We start from the raw sequence: 25,452 nt of genomic DNA on the forward strand, positions 1-25,452 counted from the left end.
TTAAGCACCTTATCACTCAACTGGCCTTGAAACTGTTTCCAAATCTGTCTGTACTCAAAGATTTGATGCACTGAACCGGTGGCTTCTGGCAGAGGCGGGCAGGCACTAGCCTTAGATGGAAGAAGAACACGTGCCCAAAATGATAATTTAGAGTGTAGTCCCTCTGCACAATGTTTGTGGGCAAATGGTGATTGATGCCAATTTGGGGGCATTTAAAAGTATCCAAAATGAAGATATATAAAAATGGTGAAAGTCGACACAAGCCCTCAGGAAGGGGGCTACAGGTGAGTTGCACATGGGTGGCCCCTGGCAAGCTGGGAGCCTGTTTGAGACAAGCAGCTAAAGGCTGAAGGAAAAAGTAGCAGCTCTTGTTGCAAATGGTGTTTAATCCAAAACTCTGCTGAAAGCATCAGGGTTGCTGGGCTGGTGAATTCCCAGCAGATATGGGCTGGTTTCAAAGAAATGGGACTTGCACCATAGAGCCAAAATAAGGACTAGGAGGGTGTTGGGCTGGGAGCAAAATGGGGCTTAGACAGAGATCATGTCTGATTTCACAGGCACTTCCCTGAGGATGAGGAATTTGTTGACCCCAGAAGCCAAAGGAAACCAAATGGTGGATATACAGATGAAGCAAAGCATACAAAAGGTTCTTGGAGTTAATTAGAACTGAAAATCTGATTAATGACTTGGTTTGGGGATCCTTCAGAGAGCAGCTTTGACACTGGTTTGGGAACATCACTGTGATTATGGAAGCCCTGTTGCCCAAGTTTTAGAAAATCAACCCACTTTCTGTATTTCAGACACTGGAGCATATCTCCAAAGTCAGAAAGTGCTCTGTTTCTGTGGGAGGGATGAGCTGAGCAGGTCAACAGCCTCTAAGTGATATGGCTCCACAGCTCATTAACAGCAGCATTAGAGGCTTTCCCAGCCTGGACTGGGACTCAGGACAGCATGGATGATCCCTGACCCATACCTGGCGTAGCTCTGTGGGAAGGCTCAGTGAATATGGCCAGTGAAGAGAGAAGGGCTCAGCCCCTTTCCCCATTTTCTGATCCATTCTTCTGCACTCAGCCTTCTGTCATTGGGCCACGCACAAGGGAGACTGAAAGTGCAGCCTCAGCAGCTGAGAAGGGAGCAGTATCACATAATCTATGAGAGCCTTCTTTCAGCTGAACTCCTTGGGGAGCAGCGACCTGCTTTGGCAGTGTTTACACACCGTATCTCTGATTTGCACCTTTAGTAGCTCCCAGGGTGAGCTCTGGCTGTACAGCAGCTAGTGATAAAAAATGAGGACAAGCGCACAGAAACCCAAATTTATCGCTGGGGTTTCCTCCCAACCATTACTCACATGGACGAGCTGCTCCTGAGTGTCATATTCCTTTGTGCACCCTTCCCAGTGGCAGTTAGTCTCATAAATAACCTCAGGCTCCTGTTTACATTCATCCTTATCAAGATCTTCTTTCAGGTCTGTCAGATGCTCCTGCAACACATAACGGTGCATTGTGTAAGGTGAACTTCTTTCATCTGAATCCCTCCATCACTCATAGATTACAGGGCAAGTATCAACTGATCACAAAACTATGCTTGTTGTGGCTACATAACATCCACAATTACTGTGAAATAAGGATCGACAGAGTTTTGGCAGAAGTGGATCAGAGCTGACGACAAAACATGAAACACCCCAAAGCCACTGTTGAAGCAGTGCCTGGATTCAGCTGGGTTGTGGGCAGTCCCAGGAAAAAATAAAAAGGGGAAAGAGCTGGCTCCTGACCTTTGGTTGTGCTCTTTGCTGGAGCAAAACAACCCATCTGGGCAGAGTGGAGAAACATGAGCATAAAGAAACCACAGGGCAGACAGAGCCCAGAGCCCACTCACCTGACATGGGCTGGGCAGAGGGTTCCTGTTTTCTGCATCTCTCAGGAGATGAGAAAATGATACCTAACCCAAAGATTTATGCCTGAAGGATGCTCCACAGGGACAAAGTGATGAGCTCTCAAAGCACTTCTCTGAGAGGCGAGTTTGGAAAGCTTGAGCAAGACCCAGTGAAGAGTAGGTTGCAGAACAGAGCTCCTGGGACTCTGGACTCATAAATGAGTTACTTTTATGCTGGGCACACTGTGAGCTCTCTCCTTAACTTCTCTGTCTAGCCAGCTCCTCAGTGCTAAATGAAGCACAGATGATTTTTGTTATGGCTGTTAGGATTAAAGCATGGGTAACTACACAATGGTGTAACACACAACATAATTAGTACACATGCGAGTAAGGACAACTCTGCATGCATCAGACACCTGCACTACAGACAAGGCCATCAGCACCCACGATTGCCTTGGGAATCTAGCAAGACAAAACCCAGAAGGTTTTGACTCCCTTCACTCCCTTTCCTCCCAGGTACTACTGTTGCCTAGCACAAAGCATCCTGCCTCCAGGACACCTTCAGACAGAAGAGATTTGTTTTAATTAGCTCTTATTTAAAAAAAAAAAGATATTGCAAGGTGGCTCTTGGGACAGGAAACTGTAGTAATTTACAGAAAGACTTCTGGAGATTCAAACTATACCAGAGCCCAGAGCAATAGTCTGAGGAAGTTCATACAGCAGCTTTTTTTCCCTGCAATTCCTATTGGTTGAGCTTTAAACACTAATTTTTTTTGGATTTTTGTCTCCGTGCAAAGCGCAGTTCCCAGACAACTGTAATTTTCTACTAAAAATCTTATTTGCCAAAATTTTTATACTTTCTGTTAAAAAAACGTAACTGTAACAATTTAATTTGTTGAAAAGGATTGACTTGTTTCATTTCTAGCTAGTTCAATGCCAGTCTGAATCTGTACTGGAGCTCTCTTGTGGCATAGGAGACGTTCAGTAACTCAGGTCCCTCATGCCTGGTACTTCACTGTGTCTCACAAATCTTGTCTGATTGTATTTTTTACAGCACAAACCATCATGGGAGATACTGTCTTTCCAAGCTTTGCAAACACCCAAACCACAACTCACATGAGGTGTTTCAAATGCAGCATTTCCAAAACAAAACATACACGTTTTTGGGGATAGATAAACTTCATAGTCAGCAAAAAGTGGATCAGTCAATTACTAACTGACTGTAACACAACTTTCAGCATAGTCTCCTGCAGAAAAGGAATTTCTAAACGTAATTAATTCTTCCTGCTTAGACCAAAGGAGACACCCACTGTATTCAGTTTTTTAATCTGTTCTCCTTGCCAAGAACGGGCTTTTACATGGTACCTTCTAGTAATTTCCCAGTCAATACTGAAATACTGCAAGATGTGGAACCTACATTTCTCTTGGGGAATTACTTCACATACCACTTCATTAGGAACTATTAGATGATCAGCGTGCATTTTCCTACTCCTAATTTCACCTTGCTATTCTAATAAAACCTCATTGCATTACTTTAAACCGCTCCATTCAGTGCCAATTTCAGTGTTTTTAAGACCCAGTGGATAAAACCCCTGGAGCAGGGCTGCAGGGGTGAGCCAGGCTGGTGCTATCCAAGCACTCCCAAGCTGGGCACACACAGCTTCGCATGGAGCAGCACACGAAGAGCGGCAGCGGCTGAGCGAGCAGCTGTCTGTCCCACAGCTCCTCTACTAACACATGCTTTGAGAAAGCAACTGATGGCTTTCAAATATTTTTTCATTTGCTGCAAGAAATAAACACATTGCCCTATTAGCCCAGGCGGTGGCCAGATTGGTTTTTCAGGGCATGTGATTTTGCAGCAGTGTGTAGATGTACTCCTAAACTCAAAGCTCCAGAGAGGTGCCTCTTTGCCCTAATCGTGCTGACTACAGCATGTTTATCTTTCCCTGATATGCTATCTTCATCAATTTTACCAGCCCCCTGATGACTGCACACGTTGCTGTCCCCATGCATCATGCTGAGACCTGCTCCTGAACCAGGGCAGAAGGAGAAATTTGTCATCAACTCTTCCATTCGCTTGACAATAACACGGCTTAATATTTCATGAAAATGAAGTGCCCAGAGCACTCCTGATAGTTTACAGTTGTGATAAAGGACGGTCAGATGGATACTGTCAGCCATTAAGCAGTTTGCAATCACAGGGCTCCAGAAAGAAAGCAAAGGCCTCTGGGCCCTTCCTGGTGTCAAATGTTGTGTCACCAGTGTAAAGGATGTTACTAGGAGCAATTCCTTGATGAATCAAGAAGTCGTCCTTTTTCTGCAAGCTTTCTACCTACATGCAAGTTTCCCTCACAATCTATGTTTGCTCTGAGACACTAATGCTGCTTGCTTTGCAGCACAGAAAACTCAGACATCATTTTTAGATTATTACACTTGATATATTTGCTCTCTCTTTTTTTTCCTATCCAAGCACAGCAACAGCAAGCTGAGTCCCAAGTACCCATGGAATGCTTCACTCAGTCACTGCAGCTCTGCCCAGTCCCTTCCTGGGCTTTGTGCTCCAAGAGACACCTGCCTGCTTGGCAGATTTTGCTGCCTTGCTCTCAGCTACAACAAAAGATGCCAAGAGGATCATTCCCAAAGATGAGACCCAGCAGCTCACTGCCTCAACCCCACAACATGGCTTGCAGCAGGGAGGTTACCTGTGTGTTTGGGGACACTGGGGGCAAGCCCTCAACTTCAGTCTTGACTTTGCTGCGTTTGTTAATCACTGGATTGACGGTGCTGCTCACGGCCGACTCACTGCTCTGCTTGCTCTAGGAAAGAAAACCAGGCAAGAAATGGCAGGGGATTTGGGGATTTTGGATGACACAGACAGTGGCCCACTTCCTCATTGAAAACTCACTTTAAAATCAGTCAGGGTTGGGCTTCAGGAGTGGCAAGGGACAGCAGGGTTGGCCTGGGGTTCATATGAAAACCAGCTCACGGGGGTTTGTGCAAGGCAGAGGGATAGGAGAGAAGGAAGAAGAGTCAAGGGCAGCCCCAGCTTCAGGCTTGCTGGCGAGCTTGGCCTCGCCACTGCTGCTCTGTTTCAGAGCAATCCAGTCCATCAAAGCCTTATACAACCCCCACCCAAGCCAGTTTTATTTCTCAATGTGATGAAATGATTTGCTGAGAAAATGAATTCCTGGGGGAAGCAGGGGGCTCTGGTTATATGTGAGGGCTCTGGCATGCTGTGTCCATGAACGACTATGTGTGTAATTTGCTAAGCTCCTAAAAAATAAGAACAACTTCAGGAGAAAAAACATCCCATTGTATGTGCATAAAATTGGAACATTAACATTTTAAATACTCTTGCTAATTGCTCAAGATTGGTCCTGCAAATTTTTAAACAGAGGCAGAACTCCTTCCAGCCACATTATTTTGGTAGCCAGTGTTGTAAGGAGAAAACAAAACCAATCAATCAAATAACCTACAATAACAAACAGAGTTTGCAGTGCAGCAGCCGTGAGAAACCCTAAAACAATAAACCAGTCTTAAAAGTTCAGTATGATACTACTAGAACAGCAATTTGAAATGGGTGTGACATATGGTGAAATAAGTCTTTGGGGAGAAAAGCAACTGCAATTTAGACTTGGAAGGAATGTAAGTGGAAAAGAAAAATGATTAATAATGTGCTAGGCATATTCACTAACCTAGTGCATGCAGAGGGCTTGTGCACACATATAGGTGCTTGTGTGCCCACAGGTATGAGTAAGGATGCATTTAAGGTGTGGGATCTCATTCCTAGTTTTCAAAATCTGGCTCCTGATTTTGCAAAATTTAGCAGTAAAAATTGACAGCAGGCAGACATTGAGAGAAAATCTACTGAAAAAGAAGGACAGCAAGTAAATTGTGAAGAGGTCCTACATAGGATGCACTTACACATTAAAGATTAAGACCATCATCATGGTTCACATGAGTACAAAAAAGGAAGGAGGGATTGGTGAAGGTCCCAACAAGAAGCTTGGTCACAGGCGTTTATCTTGCAAAACGCTACAGCAAATGATGTCCCTCAATTTCATAGGACATAGCGTGTTCAAGGAGACTTCCTGCCTGGGATGACCTTGCATATTGTGTTCAATAATTTGATGGACCAAGGCCTTTGGTTTCTGTAAGGGTAGGTGCAAGGAAGGGAGATGGGTGCAAAATTTGTCTGTGACTAAGTCAGAAACACTTGCCAGGAAAAAGAAAAGTAACATAAAGGCACAGTGTGAGTAAAAAAGAGAATTGCTAAAACTCCCACAACCACCATGAAGGGAAGCCCATGTCCCACGGAGAAGGTGCCTCCCCTTCCACATGTGCCATGCAGGATGGCTGTCCCTACCTGGCTGGAGTCGGAGATGCAGTTGCTGTTGCTGCTGCTCTGTGCTGGTGATGGGTTCACAGAGATGACTGCCATGTGCTGCCGTGTGGGGAAGGTTGGGGATGGCTGGATCAGGGGAGGAGTGTGTCCAAAGGCTGAGCTCAGGCCTCTTTGCTGGGTCAGGATCTGCTGGTACGTCACGGGGTTAAGCGGGTGGGGGAAGCTGAATGCCGGACTGCAGCAACAGGAGAAAGAGAAATTACGAGTTATTTCAAACAATATTTATCATATTAGCCAGTCACTGATTCAAGTTTGGCTTCTTGGAGACTGCAGGAACCAGGCAGCAATGCCCAGATAGATGCCTTCAACGCCAGGATAAGCCTGCCTGCTTTACTGCAAAGTCACCATTTGACTCGCACGTGCCTCAGCAAACTTGTGAATCATTTTGACCCAAGCATTAGATTGATCATGATTTCCTTGCTTCCTATGTAAAAAAAACCCAACAAAAGCCCTTGGGAGTTCATAAGAGGATGGGACTTGGGCAAATCTGGCTTTGCAGCCCTTATGGCTCCTGGGTTTTCCCAGGCAGACCTCTTTTGCAAACTTGCAGCTTTGGGGTTATGCTAACCGGATATGAAAAACAAGCATCACCTGGCTCACCTGGCACAGATTACAGCAGGGATGAATAAATATCCACTTAACATTGTCCAAAACCATGCAATTTACTCTGCATTCAGGTGAGGGGAGTGCTGGCTCAGGGGACTGCTGAAACATGTCATCCTTCCCATGTAGGTCACTGGTTCATCTCCAATCTAGGTCAGCAGTGACCAGGAACGCCACTCGCCGGTGGCTGCTTGGGCAATAACTGGGGCAACAGGTCTGAGACTGGATGCAGCAGTGGGGAGCAGTAAAAATAAAGCTCTGCTTTTGGAAAAAAGGGGTCCACTCCCAGGAGCAAGTCCACTGGGCAGAGAGGGAGAAGCACAGAGGATGCTCTGTGGTAACTCTACATGTAAGATGCACGAACCATAGACAGCCCGAAAATTGATTATTTGCCACCTTCAAGAAGTGGTTGCCTTGAACCTTTACCCTCTTGGTATTTTCACCACAAAAACTGCCCAAGGTGTGAGTGTTCAGAGAATCGGGTCATAATTAGAAACATGCTTAATAACCAATTTTGCTTTTGGAGAGAGTATTTCATTCCTGCATTTAAGATGCTGTTAAAATAATAACAAAAAAGTCTTTTAATACCAAATTCCTGGCAGTTATGCTGCTATATATATTACCCATTTTACAAATCCTGACATTTAGAATATATTTTTAGAACACCGAGAAGGGGTTCAAATTCTTTATTATTAGTTGATTATTCCCTTGGAGGCTGAAAGCTGAGCATTAGGTCAGTCCCTGGACTTTACTGACTGGTTAAAAATACGAGATATTACTCTTAATATCTGAGTATAAGTTGAGATGCTACAGGCATGTGCAGCTAATGACAACATGTAAAAAGACTAGAAAAAACATGATTACCAGATAAGAAGTTGCAATTTGTTTATGTCAACCTTATGTTTGATTTTACAGTCAATTTCTAAATAATGCTGCTGGATAAAATAACTTACACAATTAATGCTACACTTATTAATAAAAACATCTCTGTTTTCGCCCACAAGTTTTACGCATGCATAATCTTTGTAACCCTTTGCTTTGCAACATCAGTGTTAATTAGATCTAACATTTTTAACAGTTAAGTAACAAAAAGAATAATAACATTGTGAAACTTGGGTGAAGCAATCACAGTAGGGATTGACAACAGTCAGCTGCCTAATGTAAGTGCTTTTTAATTAAGATTTGAACAAAACTTTACTCAAGGGTTTAGACTTGGTTTAAATACGCTTTTAGAATTAGGCTCTTCTATCCATCCAGGCAACATTTTTTCTAAGAATGTGGGCCAGTAATTTGGAGAGTACTTTGGGGCAATCTCTTAAATCAGAGTGTTTCTTAACCAGTCAAACTGCTCACAATGAGCATTTTTTAAGACAAATTTATTATCTGTTTCTGCTTGCAGGGACGCATGATCATACTGTAATTACTGGAAACGTGGTAGCCAATAAGCCCAAACCAGCCAAAGAAACCCCACCCCAAATGCCACAAAATACCCTTCCACATGCAAAAACAGATGGGGGCTTTGATTTACTATGCTACACAGCCCTGATGCACAAAAGCAGAGGCTGCAAGGAAGGGAAGCTCTCCCTTGCTGGAGGATCATCCTTTATTTCGTGCGGATGGTTCCTCAGCTGAATGGAGCTGATCCCAGAGCTTTACCTGATTGTCCCGGCAGATAAATGGCCGTAGGAGCCACTTGCTGCTGAACTGCTTCTGGAGTTGTTGATGTATGCCACAAGAGAGTTTGGGGAGGTCCTGATCATTGTCTGGAGATCAATGCTGGCATCAGAGAGCGGGGAGATAGACAGGGCTCGTTTCCGGCTTAATCTTGGAGTCACCCGCGGGCTCGAAAACCGGGACACTGCAGGAAAGAGAGGCTTTGTCAGACAAGACCAGTGGGCTGCTCCCTTCCTGCAGGAGGGCTGGAAGTGCTGAGAATTGCTGCACTCATGACTGCTGCGGGATGTTCAGGACCCAGGAGCAGTGCAAGGACCAACTGCCCTTTGATGGGAGGCTTCCTCTCTTCTGGGTGCTGAGACACAGGGCTCAGGCAGCGCCATGAACTCCTGCTTGCTTTGCTGTCCTCAGGGGATACAGAATCCTGTCCATCACCCCCTTTCATAGGCACTAAATTAACTTAAAAGGGAGAAGGCCAGCAAGGTTTCCATGAGTGCAGCCATGCCCGTTGACTCGGAGTCAGGAGCAGAAGGCCAGGGGAGCTGCACATCCAAGCTGGGTGACCATTGCAAATGGTGAGTGTGTGTCTGTGCGCGGGGGGAACGGAAACCAAACGAGCATGAGCACAATGCTGACCAACCAATTAATGAAGGAGGCGAGGCTCCAGAAACCCTGAAAGTAAATTAAGAGTTTTAAGAAAACCAATTTGGCAGCTCAGGCACAAAGTTCAAGCTCTCCCCCTCTGAGGGGACCTGCCAGTGCCTGGACCCTATTAGCAATTGTCAATCATTCAGGCATGAAGTAATTTCCAACCCTGCCAGGCCCATTTATGGATCTGCAATACATGATGGGTTACTACTGTAAAAGTTTGGCATCCCTCAGTGTTTCAGCACCGCTAGCTGGAACGACTGACTTCACCCAAAGGAAACTCTGCCCAGGCCTGACCCACCTGCAGATGTCTGGGGTGGCGTGGACAGGAATTGCAGATGAGCCAAATCACAACTTTCTTCAGTACCAGGGTACCAGATCCAAACCCTACCTGGAATGACTCATCCCTCCAAAGCAAGCAGTGTTTGGATTGTGTATTTAAAAACAATAAATATCTAAAGGTGAAATATAGCCCTTGGCAATGGGTTCTGGCTGGTAATCCCTGCTATCCACCCAGTGGTGCAGGAGGGCTCAGGGGCTCCACCTCCTTCCCTTGCAGAGCACAGCAATGTATCATATCACCACCTGACTTTTGTAGTCGTGGTCTCCCCAGAAAGCATCCTATGGGTTAATCCTATTAAACGCTGTGAATAAAACACTGAACTGCCCAGACAGGCAGTATGAGCCATTCTCCTCTAGCCGGTTGAAGGCACTGATTTTGGCTGCATATCTCCAAACACAAGCCTGGCCCTTTGTAAGAGCATGAACTTTCTGTCCTGATGACAGTGCTGGTATGTGAGAGGCTGACTGGGACGTAGAAGGAGGTAAGATGTGTCCTGCTGGTGTGATCAAACAATTCCTTGTGCAAATGAACTCACCTCAGCAAAAGCTGGCCCGAAAGGTTGAAATGGAGACTTCCCAAACTTCACATCTGGTTCCTGAAACCTGAGCCCTGCCAGAGCCCTGGACCAAACAACATGAAGGTTGCTTGGGTCTAGATCATAATGGTCCTCTAGCCATAAGGAATCTTGATTCAATACAAGCACCCCAACCTGGAAAGACCTGGGTGCTCTTCCGAGTCCTCTTCAGCCACACCTCCTTGAGCAAGTTGCCGCTTCTTTCTGTGTCCCTGTTTCCCAGTGTCATCTATTTAGATGAGCTCCTTTAGACAGGGCTTGTATTTTATTCTGTACATACTGCACCAAGTGCGATGGGGCCCCATCTCAGATGAGTTGTCAGGATTTCTGTCCTACAAATAATATGCGTATTTCCAGATATAGATATTGTTTCCTGCATTTGCATTCCCACAGTCTCCTCCTTCTCTAACAGAAGGAAACAGGCCAGATTTGACAGTCATATTTATCTCTGTTACTCCCACATCTCAAGGGAGATCTGTTTATTAATGTGCCACTTCCCTTGATAAATTACTAAATAGAAAGAAAAGCCTTGTACTCATTTCTCGCTCTTCCTTCACATGATTTATGCTCACAGTGCTGGATCAGCCATTGGTCCCCATTAATTTGCAGAGGGAAGAAGACTGGATGTCCAACAGAAACCTGGGTTTTAGCAGTGCAGGCGACGTGGGCACTCCTCCCTGCTGCACACAGGTATGTAATTTTTTCCCCATGCAAAACTCTGTGGAAAGCTGCCAGATTATCAAGCTCTCCTGGGAATTCTCCAGCCCAAAACCAGTAATATGCATTGTGTTAGTGTCCACTCTAATTTAGATCCTGCAAGTACTGCGGGCTGTCTGAAATGTTTGATAGCAGATCCAATAGGCTGGGCTCATGCTTTACACTAAAGCCTCTTAGGTCGTGCAGGCCTCCACAGAAAGCTGTGACCTAAAATCATGCTAAGGAGGAACTATTCCTCTCTTCTTAATGACAGCCTGCCCAAGGTGCCTGGGAGCAGAAACATCTGGGAAACGAAAAAGGAGTTTAGGCACATGAAGAAATGCTCACTAGTGCATTTAGGAAGAGAGAATATTTTCAAAATTATTATTTAAAAGCAGATTAACAACACTGGGGTTGTTAATAATAGAGTTTGCCTGACCTGAATCTCCTGATCTGAGGACATGGAGCCCGAATGTTAAATGGTACCAGGCAGCAGCGGTCAGCATTCGTGTGGCTGTACATAGCAAGGTGTTCAACACAGGCTGGCTGACAGCCACTGGGGCACATAAGCAAAGCCCTCTGCTGCCTGAGGTGCAGTGCTGTTCCAAAAGAAAAACCACACACAACTGTTCAGCAGGGACTGTGCCCAGAGAAGTAACTAAAGGCGGGTTCCATTTTTCAGGCACACAGATGGAAAGCTTTGGGAACATTTATCACTAACACTCCTCTTTCCTCTCCTTCTTCAAAATGAACAGGATTAGTTTAAAGAATTTTTTGATGTTTGGAAAATATGTCGGGGGAAGTTCCCCCGACAGCTTAGAGTTGGGAGGGAAGTCCAGATTTCTCTGCTAGAGGGAAAGAGTATCCTTGGCACTGTCCTGTGGTGCCTACAAATTATCACACCCACAAGTTGCTCAGAAACTGTGATACTCCTCCCAAATTTAGATTAATCCACAACAGGCCAGTGATGACCAAATGGTCAGCTCTTACATGTGGCAAGGGCAGGATCAGATCCCAGCTCATCTGGGAGGTGGGAGCAGAGGTTCCTGCTCTGGCCACTTCTGTGGCCGTGGGCTATCAGAGGGATTCTACAAGACATCTTTTCTTCTGAAGTGAGAATTCAGACCTTATGCCACACTAGGAATAGTGGCAGCAAAGCCCTCCTGAAAGGAAACACCAGGCACTCTGTGGGAGCTCCTTTGAGGCTCCTACAGGATAAGGAAATTCTAGCAACCCTTCACAGACAAACGTTGCTGCTCAGGACAGCACAGGATCATCAGAGGTATCTGCTCCCTAACAAAGGAGCCTGCAAGGCACATGGGCAGCAGATGGCCCACACCCTGCCTGCCCCCCTCCCGCCTCACTGAAACCTGGCCAGAGCCACTGCTTCCCCTCCATCCCCTGGCCAGGCCCCAGGATAAATACTGTGTTATCAAAATGGTCCCTCTTCCTCACCATTCACCAAGAAAACTCCATCCAAAGTGTACAGAAATATACCCCCCAACCCCAACATCAAATTAAAACCAAGGGCCCCATAAAAACACAGGATGGTCCCATAACTGATAAGCAGCAATAAACTACAAACACTCTTTGTGTAACCAGTTCCTTATTCCCTTCTCTCCTTCTGCAGAGGCAACACACCTCTTTTTTAGACTGCAGCAGATGCTGGACATTTGTTCTGGCACCAGACACTGCCCTGGGACCCTTCTTTCTCCTCTCCATAGACCGATCAACTTTGTAGTTCAAGGAATACTAATGCTTCCCTCAAATCCTAGCTGAAAGACAAGGCTGCATTCTTCTACTCCCAATCCACAAGGTAACTGTTTAGTCGACCCAACTTGCATATGTAAATTGAATTCTTTAGAAACCAGAGTGCAGCAGGATTCCAGACACAGCACTTACGGGGTGCTCTGGGATTTTTTCTCTCTTCTGCACATATTTTTCTGGGGAGGAAAACAGCACTGCTGGCTAGAAATGGGTGGGAAAAATTGTTTCCCATTCTCTGAACCTTTTCTGAGATTTCAGCAAGTTTCCATTCTATGCTGGGACAAAGAAAACAACAAAAAAAAATACAACCCCAGGTCTTTGAGAGTTTTTTAAGGAAGCGACTACAGGGCGCGCCGTCTGCCCAGAGTAGCCAACAGCTGGCTTGGTTGGGAAGTCATCTGTGATCCAGCACATCCAGCCTGCAAACCCAGGGCTGCTGTCCCTCCAGCCCCAGGGGAAGCATTTCCTTCTTAGGTCCCCACGAGGCTCGGCTCTCTGCTTTTGTCCTGATGGAGCAGTTGCTCCACAGTTGCTCTCTCCTGCTCCAGTGGACCAACCTGCAGATGTTTAGAAGTGATGTGACACTGAATAGGCCAAATTTAATATATGCTTATCTCCTGCTTTTCCTTTTGCAGGTGCCAGTGTTATCACAGATGAATGATGGTGCTGCATGTGGTTTAACAAGAGCTACCTGCATTTTCAGCAAACTAATTCTTGTAAAGTTTCTATGTTCCCAGGCTGGGAAGAAAAGGGCTCTCTGAATGACAGATGCAGCGAGGTGGTGACTCACTGGGGGTTTATGCATGCTACTGATATTCTTGTCTCAGAAAAACACCATAAGAGGATGCTTTATTAAATTATCTGTTCAACTATTTACTTAGGCCCTGCTGATTTAAATTTTTGAAATAACTTTCTAAAAAGAGAAGGAGACACTGTCTCCTCATCGAGCACTTCAGAGACATCCATTTTACTCTCTGCTTTAATAATGTACAATTCTCTCTCTTCTCTGGGTGATGGATAAACCCAGGCACATGGACTGGTACTGGACTGGTGCTCCTTTACACATTCTTAAAAAGTAGTGCCACATTCTCATAATGTTTGAAAGCTTCCATCTCACGCAGAACACGTGAAGGCCCAGAAAAGGCTTTCCAGTTAATCACCAACAAAGCTTTTCCACAAGATCATAATAAAATCTTGGTGAGCTCTGGCTCTGCAGTGAATCATGGTTATGAGCTTGGCTGCAGGAAACAGACCTTTGATACATGATTCACTGTAGAGCTGTTTTCAGGAGAAGTCAAACAATATGAGAGTCTTCTGCCAAGGGGAGTATCTCAGTACCTCAGATAAAGATTGATCTTCAGCAAACCAGAGGACGAGCATCTTGGTGTGCTGGGAGCCAGCCTGTACCACCATGAAAACAGTTGTGTTTGCTTCCCTCACTGGTTGTTTATCTGGCACTTCAGTGAGGCACTGCTGGTCAGAGATGGACTAATAAGGAGGCAAGGAGGAAGGAGTCTTGTTCATGAGCCCTAGGAGAACTTGGCAGGGCTTGTTTGCACCCATCTGCTATAACCACAGGCATTAACCCTTGGGAGAGAATACAGAGCAGTCTTACTGACCAGCTGCTTTGCAGAAGAGAAGCCTGGGATATATTTTGGGTGTTAGAGGGCAGGATGGTACCAAGGAGCTTGTGCTCTCTCTGACTGGGATCCAGGTTCCAAATTAATCTAGGAATTGGCAGCACAAAATGACTGTTCAGGTAAAACTTCCACAGCAGCCACAGATGAGAAACTGTTTTTCCATTAGAAGTATCTGTAAACTCCCATCACTGAAAAGCCAGAAGAGCTTTTATCATTCTAAACCAGTCACTTTATGAAGCAGCAAGACCACAAAGAATTTCATCTTAAAAGCTCAACAACAGAAACTTTGAAGCGGTAATGAAATGATGCAGATCTCCCCTCCCAAACTTGTAACGGTCCACAGGCAAATCCAAAGACATCCCAGGAAACAGACGCCGAATCTGAAAGTTGAGCTGAGATTTCTCCTTCTTGCAGCAGAAATAATCCTCAAACTGCCCTCTGTAATATCTGTACAACCCAGTTCTTGCAAGATGTAGCATGAAGTGAAAGGAAAGACATTTCTAACAGCTCTAAAAATCATTTGGACCTCATATATGCTTCCAGACAGATTCTTCCCAGGGCAGCAGTCAGGCCACAGGGGTGACTCAGCACCGCAGTGCCTAACATGACTATTTCTTCTTCATGTAGCCAGGAGACAGAGTTATCTGAGCTTATAACAGACAATGCTATCACAAATACTACATTCCTACTTTTTAAAATTTCCTTGCTCAAAGTACTATTATATTCTTTTCACTGTGTCTCCCCATTCAGATACTTTCTCCCCTTGTGGACCTGAGAGGTCCTAACCAAGATGAGATATCCACCATGCCTAGCACAGCTTTGCATGCACATGGCCCAACTTCACCCCAGACACCAAACAGGCAAAACACAGAGTGGGGTGGGGAGCTAGAGGTGCAGCTGGTACCCAGGCATGCTCTGGTCACCCATGGTCAGTGCAGCAGGACAGCAGCAATGCCCAGCTTGCTGGACCAGCCCATCTCCTACCCGTGCTGCAGCCATGCCATCCTCCCTAAGAGAGCAGGACGTACCTATTTTAGGTTATGTATATTTTATATATCTATGGAAGGAGGCGACCTTTTCAACCAAAAATTATAGTGCGGCACCCAAACGTTCCAGCAGGGCAGAGTGACCACAATCAGCAACCTCCACCTCGAGGGCAGCCCCATCCATCTATCCCAAAAGTTCAGCCATGCCAGGAAAAATCCAAGCTGCTACTCACCATCAACAGGGCTGAGGTAATCGTGGAGATGGGCTGTGCTGGCTGCTCCCCCGCCCTGCATGAGGAGGTCCCCATAGGGGTTTGGGTGGCCGGCCATCAGCGTCATTTGGTGGTAATAGTCAGCAGGGTTGGCTCCTGGTGGTGGTGGGGGCAGCCCGAAGAGGCCTCGTTCTTTCAGGTGCTCATGAGCCACTGTTGGAGCCGCAGGCGAGGAGAGAAACATGGGGAGAAGGTTCCCACTGCAGTGTTAGACCCTGGAGCTGACGCTGGCGGCCCCGGCTCCCCCCGCGCCCCCCGGCAGCCCCAGCCGCACGGCTCCGCGCAGGGCGCGCGTGACGTGCGCTTGGGCGTGCTTCTGTGGACAAAGGAGACCAGGCTGGGGCCTCTGCATTCCTCCATTTCCGCAAATTTATAAACAATCTCTCGTTCCCCCTTCTAATAATCCTCCCGTTCGGACGCAGCCAGCACCCCTGGGAGGGGGGAGAGGGCCCAGGCTGCCGACAGCAGTAACCCTGTCAGCATTAACATCCCTGCCTATTAGGAAGGAAAGACAAATGCAGCCCAGTTCCCGATAGCAGCGTGAGGAAATTAAAGCCAAGGTCTAATGCATAGAACTAGGTTTAGTGTCTGGCAGCATAAAACCATTTTGGCTGCCAAAGCCAATTACACTCACTTTCTCCCAGCTGTAATTTTTCAAACCTGCCTCCCCACCCGCTTGCCCCATTAACTTATTTACCACCACCTTAAACAAGGAGGGGGAAAAAAAGGAGGAAAAGAAAAACAACCCAAAATACAATGCCTTTCTTCCACAGCAAACAATGAAACTGGTTTTGGAAGGAGAGGACAGGGCAGAACACACACACACACACACACACATGCACACACACACCCACCATCAGACTCTCTCTGGAGGGTCCCTGAGAGCTTGAATGACGTTTTAAGGGGAGGGAAGAAGAAGACATATGCACGTCCCCATCACTATAGTGATGTTGTTTTAGCCATACAAGACAGTTTTATGCTGCCAGACACTAATCCAGGGGCCTTGTTGCTCTCTGGTGCACTTTGCTTTGCAGCGTTGAAGGGCCACTGGCCCCTGCAGCAGCTTGGGAGCTGAGGGATGCTGGGATTTGCTGGGCATGCAGAGACCAGGTCCCCAGCTATTCCCTGGGCACTGAGCCAGCCACCTGCAACTGTGTAATGAAGCTCTTCTGATGAAGTAAGGCACGACTTACACCTTGCCAAGTGAAAGCAGTGTTGTGCATTTTCCCCCTTTCCCTGCTGGATGTCTTTGTCCCCAGCTCCCCAACGTGGGGTCTGATAGGGCTCAGAGAGCATGATCATTACTGCCTGCACCCAGCACCAACTCCCCACACATCCTTGCCTTCCCTGAAGGTTGCTGCAGAGCAGCTCAGGAGTAAGGAGGGAGAAAGCATGGCCCCTCGCCTTCACTCAGCAGCCACACTGACCCCAGACACAAAGCCAACAGGGGATAACCCAGCTGGTGTTGTCTCCTCTGCAACATCAGTCTCAGCCAGGCCAGGCAGCCAGAACAACTGTGACCCTCTCTGGGGAAAGCTGGGTCCCAGCAGAGACATAAGAACAGGGAAGCTCCTAAGAGAGAAAGAGAGCGCTGCAGAAAGGAACGTACTTTAAGAAAAATATTTATAATATGATCCAGCCGTAATAGCTATTCTCACGCTCTGCTTTCTCAGTGCGATGATGCAAAACAAATGTGTAGTTAAAGGGGGGAAAAAAAAAAGCCAACAAAAAGAAAAAGAGACGGCTCTCCCACTTCAGAGAGCAGCTGCGGAGTCTTTGCAGCTGTAAATCCCTGGGTTTTAGGGAATTTCAGTCCTGGTGAGCTACAAAATCGCTGCAGTACCAGTAGCACAGTGTCTTACCGTCGGCAGGGCTGAGGCCCCTGGCAGCAGAGATGACGGAGAGCGTGGGGCTGCTGTGCACGGAGCGCAGGTAGTGCTCCATGTGGGGGGCCACGTAGGGGTGAGGGGGGCTGAAGGGCGACTCGCCGGGCCCGGCAGGGTGCGGAGACAGGCGGATGAGGGAGATGTCGGAGATGACGGGGCTGCCGCTCAGAGGAGGAGGCCTGGGGAGGAAAACAGAGACACGCTGTCACTCACAGCCACCCAGAGCAGGCACAACTGCTTGCCACCCCTCTCTGCCCTGCCCCGCCACCTTCGCCCGCAAGAGAGGAGTTCAAGCACATAGTGGGACAATCCTCTCTTCTTGGCATACGCAGAGTCTGACGTTCCCAAGCTTCCTATGGACACGCACCACCATTGCACTAAATATGTATTTGTGCAAGGTGGCTCACCCCAACTGGGCTGCTGTGGAAAAGGGCATGAGCTGCTTTAGGCAGTGCCTGCACACAGAGGAGGCATGGAACACACCCTGTGCTAGAGATCTCACCACATCTCCTTGCACAGGGAGGCTGGCCACACAACAACATTTGAGGCAAACCTGAGGTTTGCAAGCTCCTGGCTGCCCCTGGATATCCAGATGTTTAGTGCTGCCATGTGCAGAAAGCCCTAGACAGGGCAGTCTGTGCAAGGATGGGAATGCTGCAAGAACTTAAAGTGATGTTGAGCCGTGCTTTGCTCAGCCCAGCATGTGTGGCTTGGCCCGTGCTGGTGCAGCAGCCCCACCTCCTGCGTCCATCATGGCCAGCACAAACCTCCTTGACAGGTTGGTGGTACGGTTCAGAGGGCAAAAGTTCATGAGAGGTTTTACTGCATGCTTTCTGGGGGCCGCCTCTCTCAAATCCCTCAGATCTTCCCCAGGCCAAGTGCTACCTGAGAATAAAGTTGGTAAATACTGAGGGATTCGGCAGGTAACAAAAAACCATCATATGCATGTTTTAGTGCTTAAGCAGTTTTTTGAAGGGTGAAAAAGAATGGAAGAGAAAGTCTGCAGACTTCGCCCAGACACGTGCCCTACTGTACCCTCCAGCCTCTTAAACAAACCACAGAGGGTGCAAAGGAGAAAAAGTTACTCACCCTGACCTGAGAAGCAGAAAATCTGAGCTAGACACCAAAGAAGCCAGAGCTGTCATTAGGCAAAACAAAAGAGCAAAATCTGCTTTGTATTAGCTCTCTCTGTACTCACAGACTGCTGGAAGCAGAGCTGGTGTTGACACACAGGTCACAGCAGGGACAGCATTTGTCCCTGACTGGGTGCTCTGGCAAAGCTGAGGGAGATGGATGTGCACCCCATGTGCACCCCGAGCACAGAAGACAACAGGGATATGGAGGTCAGGGATCTGGGATGTGGGCTGATCTAAGGGAGGGTATTACAAAGGCCCTTCACTAAGACTATCCAAATATGCCATTAGTGAGTACGTGTAAGATCTGTCTCTCCATGCACAGACAACCACAAACACGATGGTCTGAGAAGTTTCAACACGCCACCAGCACCTCAGGATCTCAGTCCCACCCTGCCTTATCAACAGTTCAGGCGCATTTTAATTTATTTGTAATACTTGCATATCAACAAAACCACACAGAAATGTAATATAAGCTTTGCAGACTTATTCAGCAATTTAACAAGCATGTTTGTCTTTGTTTGATCTTCTGTATGTCTCTCTGTCTTTCTGATAAATTAGTAAACCTTGTGGCTTTTTGAACACTTTCTGCTGATGGGTAGTAAATTAAATGCCTTCTGAAATATTTATAGTTCAAAGTACTTTCCTGTAGCAATGCACTCTGTGGCTTGGTGGTGTGAAACACCAGGCAGTGAAAACCTGTCACACACAAAGGCTTTGTGGAGATGCACAGCCACCAAAACAGGTGGCTCATCAGACCCAGGCCAGGGTTTTGCCAGAGAAACACCCACCAGAATCAACCCTGTTTTCTTTCATGACACTGAAAGATGAACTGATGATGGCATGGCTATTTCAGACCTCATAACCTCCCCACCTGTGTTGCCATGGCCTTCCATTACCAAAATTATGGGGTGACCAAAGTCACTCCCTGGTGCCTCTCGCCATGACGTCAGCCGCGGCGGCGGCGAGCTCAGGAAGCTGCAGCCGAGGCCGCTGGGGCTGGTTTCTGTCGAGGCTGCTAATAAAGGCACCCGAGCACGGAGCCGACCAATTTATTTCTACCGGAGAGGAGGGAGAAGTGAATCAAAGTCTCTGTTCCAGATTTAGTTTCAATTCATTTCTAATAATCTCCACCGCCTCATCTGGAAAAAATGAAACAGGATTAAAAAAAATGATGTCATTAAGAAAACATCTGACTAATTTTTCTTCTGACGAAGACTTAATATAAGTGAGGGGCGATGTAAATTAAAAGCAGCCCCAATCTTCCCTGGGCCACAGAGCCTGCCTTAATACATAAGCCATGAAAGAGGTTTTCTTACATATACAATAAGTTCCCTCTTTCATCAGTACTCACAGCTTCTCCCAAAAGGGTTGTGAACTTCTTTGATGCAGTCCTGGAACTATGTATTACCAGGTTTACGAGCCTTTGGAGCCTCTGCTGATCAAACTGTGAGGCCGACATCTAAAATGTGTATAACAATATGAAGGGTTTGCTGTTCATTTTCTCTCTGCTAAATTAGGCAGAAATGCCGGAGTCCCTCAGAATAGGAAAACTCCACCCTGAACAAAGAGGTAACACTGGGAAAAAGATCAAGAATTTCCCCAAAACGCATGCAGCTGGAAACGCAGCTGGTGTTTGAGCATGAGGTTGGCCCTGTGCACAAAGACTGGGCTAGAGAGTAGGCAGCTCCTTATGGCTCTGCTTAAAGGCCATCCTGGCTCCCTGATCCTTCTGTGGACTAGGACAGCCACACTCCCATGAAGCTCTGGCTCCTGTGAGCCCTCCCAGGCAGAGATCACCTCTCACGGTTGTACATCTACAAGTCCAGCAAAACAACATCCACAGTGCGGTATGTTGCAAAATAATGTGGCTTCTAGGAGCTGCCTCCCAGGAACAACTCACTAAGGCAGGGGCATCCTCTGCTCCTAACTCCCCAAAGGTTTGATTTTTTCTCCACCTTTTCCCAGCGCATTGTTTCTTATCTCATCCCACATTGAGCTATCACATTGGCACTACAACTACAGAGGCAGCTGTATCCTTGCACAGAAGATCATCACATCCTGCTCTTTAGAGGCGGTGGGTGAGAGATGAAGCAGCGCAGGGGCAAGGCAGCTCTGTTCCCACGTCCAGCTCACATCCAGGGTGTGCAGGGCTCTCCATGCCCATGCCCCAGATCCTGCAGTGGGACATCCTTCAGCTTGGTGTGGTGAACCCACCCATGCAGTGAAACCATGGTGCCAGAGCTGCATTCTTCAGCCTGTTCATAGAGCTCTCTGTCCAGACCTCTGCCAGCCATGTCACTCCCCACTTCTTTCTTGGATCCCATAGATAGCATGAGGAAAACACCCCACCAACTGAGGGAGACTCCTGGCTTTGCTGAATACATTGCTGTAAAAATGTTGCTGTCTGCAGTGGGATTGGGGATTTCACCTGACCACATATATATCTGGAGAAAGTGGGATTCTGGTTTTCAAATAGGCTAAGGGAATTGGGTGTCCAAACACCATTAAATTTAATGTGAGCCAGGGGCCTGTTTTCCCTGTGGTTCCAGCAAGAAGCCCAGGCTCTATAATTAATGCTCAGGATTTGCAGAGCAATTTGCATCTCTGACGAAGCACGTGAGCCTGGATTCATTTCCTCCCCCACACAGGAGAGGCTTTTCCTTTGCTGCTCTTTAACAGAGGGAGACATCACCTGATGCCACCTAAGAGCAGCAGGGCCTCATGGTGGTGCTGGGGGCATACAAGCTACTAAAGGCTTTACAGAGCAGGTCTTTACCAGTGCAGTGGATGGCCCCTCTGGGAGAGCAGAAATCCTGGCACAATTTACCAGTCTTCAGCTGCCTGAGGAGCAGAACTGTGGGGCAGTGGTAACACTTGACAACAGAGCAGCACTTGACAACACAATCAGCAAAAGGAGAGATACCAGCATCTGAGACATGATACACACTGCCTGTGGGACACTGAGAGACTTCTGGTGGTTTCCCAGGAGCTGGTCACTCTGTAACAGTCCTTCACCGGGGAAAAGAGGTCTGCCTAATTTTCTTGCCTCTTGAGTTTTGCTGAAAGGAGTGACAGCTCATCTGAAGCTCTGCAGTCTCATCCCAAAGTCTGGGGGAAGGAGCTGGCAGTTTCCTTTGAAAACTGAGGCAAGGAAACCTCAGCCTGTGGTTTTCAGTGAGACAGAGCACCATTCTCCTGTGTGTGCCTTGGAGCCTGGCAGGTGCTTGTCTTTGATGCTGCTGCTGGATGTGGTGCTGAGAAAGAAGCCTTGTGGTCCAATGGCAGGGGGGCAGCATCCTCTCTGAGGAACTGGACTGGGCTCCTGGGAAGGGAGAACCTCAGGAACTGGCAAAACCAGTGATGGCTGCTATGAAAAGGGCCTCGAGCTGACTTTTTCCTGCTCTCCCTCAGCAATACCAAAATCTTGCGTGACAAAGATGAGGCAACATCTTGCCACTGCTGTGAGCCTGCAGCCTCTGCAAGGGGCACTCAGCAATGAATGTAACAGTTAAAGAAGTTGCACATTTCTGAAATAATCTCCATCAGTTAAATAAACCCCAGAAAAATGTGGACAATTACCAAGCACTAATGTTCCATGACTAGTCTATATTAATACTTAAGTGACAAATAAATTCATTCTGCAGAAAACAAAGGGCTGAATACTTTTCCATATGCTTAATGGAATATGGACACTTGAAGGCAATTGTTTTGCTCTACAATAAAGAAACGCGTAGCTGCTAAACAGCCATAGAAGCAAGGAACAGAACTACTCGTGGGGAGGGGTGTCATACTCTGGCAAAGTTTTGCTATTTAAATAAAGCTTTTAAAGACAACAATCATTTTTAAACCTCACTTTTAAACCCCAAAACTTCTTTTGTTTTGTTTTACATAAAACTTCCTAGCCTGTTTTTCCAAGTCCTGTGTACCCAAAACATCACCTTTGTCTGAAGGAGATGGAGGAAAGCCATACAGACGACTGAAAAATGGACTGCTCTCATGGCAGACACTGTATGGATGGGATGCCAAAGCTGTATTCAACAGGAAACCCAAAATGCCCCAGGATTCATGCTAAATGATTCAGTCTAAACAGCTCTCACCAGCCCCTCTGCTTCACCTCTGTTTATTTCTGATTTAAAGTCCCTTACAACAGGAAGGGCGAGAGGTCGCAACAGTTGTGCGGTACCCTGAGGATCAAACCCCGCGAGGTCCCTCACAACAAGGTAACTTCCAGAGGTCAAACCTGGGCCACGACTATCGAATTCACATGGCATTTGATCATTCACAAAGACTTCCCTCCCTGCCGTGTTTTCAGCTCGGAGAGCAGAGGATGTGCTGCAGGAGCCGCACAGAGCTGCCTCGCAGCCGCCTCTCCCCGCAGCGCTCCAGGGATTGCCGGTAATGAGGCAATGGGGAATCACTCGCTCTTCCCAGCTCTCCCAGCACTGCAACAAGTTGATAATTACCCAGTAAAGTGACCTGATGATCGAATATAAGACTATCAACTTGGAGAGCTGGCCTCTGTGTCCCTCTATAGAGAGATTGACATGGGGACTCCAGAGCCATCACTGCTATCCTCCCAGCACCCGCTCCATCGGGATGCACAACTAATATTTTTTTTCCCTTGTATCTTCTCAGCTCTAAAATAAGGTTAATATTTTTTTTTCATACTCACAAAGAGGAATATATAGAAAATCAGAGCTACTGTGGCTAATTCAGCAGTTAATGCTCTCACTTATAAGATGTCACAGAGATTGTGAATCTGAACAAAAATTGTTACAGCTTTTCTGCAGAATTTAATGGGCATGTTTCATGCCATTCATATTTTCTCTTTTCCCCTCAAACACGTCTTTGAGCAAAAAAGGAAGCATAAAAGTAATAATAATAAAAGGTTTATAACAATAAAATATTGATTTTAAAAGATATTTTTATCAACAAGGGTAAGCTCCCGTTAGATGGGTTTATGGGTGGAACTGGTAAATTGAGCATTGCAACAAGATTGTATGGCAAAACCAGACGCTTTTTTAAAAGATGGGCTTTATGTGCACAGCAAGGTTTGGAGTTTTAATAGTAGGAAATAGTAATGTCTCCCACAGTAGAAATTAAAGAGGGGAATCCTGTGGCCAGTGTTGCAGATGTCAGATCAAGTAACTGTAGTAATTCCACTGGACCTAAACAGTTAAAAAACTCTGAATATGAAATCTCTTATTTGTGAATTTGTGGTTCGGGCAGTGCTTTGAAAGGATTTAGGAAGACACTATGAAAATCCCACTCCACATCCACTGGCAATGGTAGTTGTCATGCCTTAAGTAGGAAAAACCAGTGGTAAACGTCTTTAATTTTTCCTTTTGAAGGATGATTCCATATTCAAACATACATGACTTCAATCCTATACCAAATATATCTAAATCCAAGAACAAATCAAACAACCTATTTGATTTCACCTGATGTATATTATTTTTTAATAATGAAAGCAAATGTGTTTTGGTTTAGAGCTTGAAACCTTTTTAAGTTCCACCATAAGTTAACAACGATTTTGAGCTCACAGTTTGTTGGCAACCTCAGTGGGGACAGGGAAAACTTTTGGAGAGAGCAAAGTTGGGAGCCTGAGCACAGGGATTGGTTCTCAGATTAAAAACTCTCCTGACCACATACAGTTTCTCATTTGTGCTGTATTTATCACAACAAGGGTCTAGTATTGGCTGACATTTGTAGTCACAACTGCAACACAACAACAATAACAATATTTGCTTTTAGAATGGAAGAAAACCGCAAATTTTTATAAGTAAGGTTGCCCTCCATTATACAACACACAAAGAAGCAAGACTTCAAAGGTAGAAATTAGGGATGGTACAGGACCTTCAAATTCATATCAAATTAGTGTCTTAGGGAGAGATCTTTGATTTAAGCTTAATAGTGGTGATTTTTTTCTCGGATTGTTTTATACTTAATCAGCCACACAACCCACTGTGCAGACATATGTTCCAAAAGCACATCAAAGCAAGTAAACATTCTGTTTCAGATCCTAATATCCTTTTTTAAATCTAATTATCTTACTTACATGATCTTTTAATTTAAGTTCTGAAAGCCCACCTTTTCACACAAGCTTTCCTTTAGGAATGGAGGTAGAAGGATGACCAGCTCAGTTCCTGTGAGATACTTACCAAAAAAACTGCACAACGAATAAATCAAAGCACAGCAGATGAGGCTCTAAGATAGTTTCTTGAGAGATTAATGATGAAAGCCTTCAGAGAAGAAGCGTATTTTAAGAAGGGAAACTTCAAGGAAGGTAGCTGAGGGGGAGAGAAGGAAGAAAAGTGAGAGAAAAGGCATGAAGGAAAGCATGGATAGAGGTGTAGGAGCCAGTGAAAGAAAGCAAACCTAAGGAGCAGTGGAAACTTGGAGGCATGTGAGCTTCAGGTTGAAACCACCATGCATGAGAACTTGATTCCAGTAGCCACAAATTTTGAGAGCTGGTGTGTCAAAACGCTCAGGGTCAGGGTGGGGAGGGGATGAAGGCTGGGCAGTGGCATGGCTGATTGAAGGAGCAAGCCAGGTGGGAATCGGTGGGGAAAAAGATGGGGAGAGGTGTAGACACAGACCAGATCCTGATGGCAGAGCTGAGGGAGATCTGAGAGGAGCCAACACTGGTGTGGGGATGTGGGAAATGGGTGTTAGAGAGATGTGTCAGATGTGACACAGCCATTTCTCTGCATCTCATTGTCTTCCCTTGGGACACATGTTGAGGATATTAGCACTTTCAAGTGAATACTTTGCTTGTAGCTGTGAAGAAATTGGGCTTGAGAAAACAAATGGAAGTGCATGTTTGTGGGGAAGAAATATGAGTTTTTGAATCCCTGCCCAGCGTCTTCTTCCTATGCTACTTTTGGGTGGAGGCTTCTCTCCCTTAAAAGGTTGTAACATTCAAGTGCTACGGAAGGGTTTAGCATTTA

At 46.3% G+C, this 25,452-nt stretch overlaps 1 protein-coding gene across 2 annotated transcripts in view; it reads right to left on the minus strand.

Annotated features, from left to right (window-relative positions):
• The window catches only part of GLI2 (GLI family zinc finger 2), a gene marked incomplete at both ends in the record, with an annotated part of 134,089 nt that overhangs the window by 17,624 nt on the left and 91,013 nt on the right, over positions 1-25,452 (minus strand). For both annotated transcript variants that reach the window (XM_084209502.1, XM_084209501.1), the window contains 6 exons: positions 1,349-1,480; positions 4,575-4,688; positions 6,239-6,452; positions 8,537-8,738; positions 15,442-15,633; positions 17,343-17,545. In XM_084209502.1, coding sequence (XP_084065628.1) covers positions 1,349-1,480; positions 4,575-4,688; positions 6,239-6,452; positions 8,537-8,738; positions 15,442-15,633; positions 17,343-17,545 — 1,057 coding nt within the window. The remainder of the gene's footprint in view (positions 1-1,348; positions 1,481-4,574; positions 4,689-6,238; positions 6,453-8,536; positions 8,739-15,441; positions 15,634-17,342; positions 17,546-25,452) is intronic.

This window comes from Fringilla coelebs (genome assembly GCF_963513975.1).
Source record: "Fringilla coelebs genome assembly, chromosome: 7".
NCBI lineage: Eukaryota > Metazoa > Chordata > Aves > Passeriformes > Fringillidae > Fringilla > Fringilla coelebs.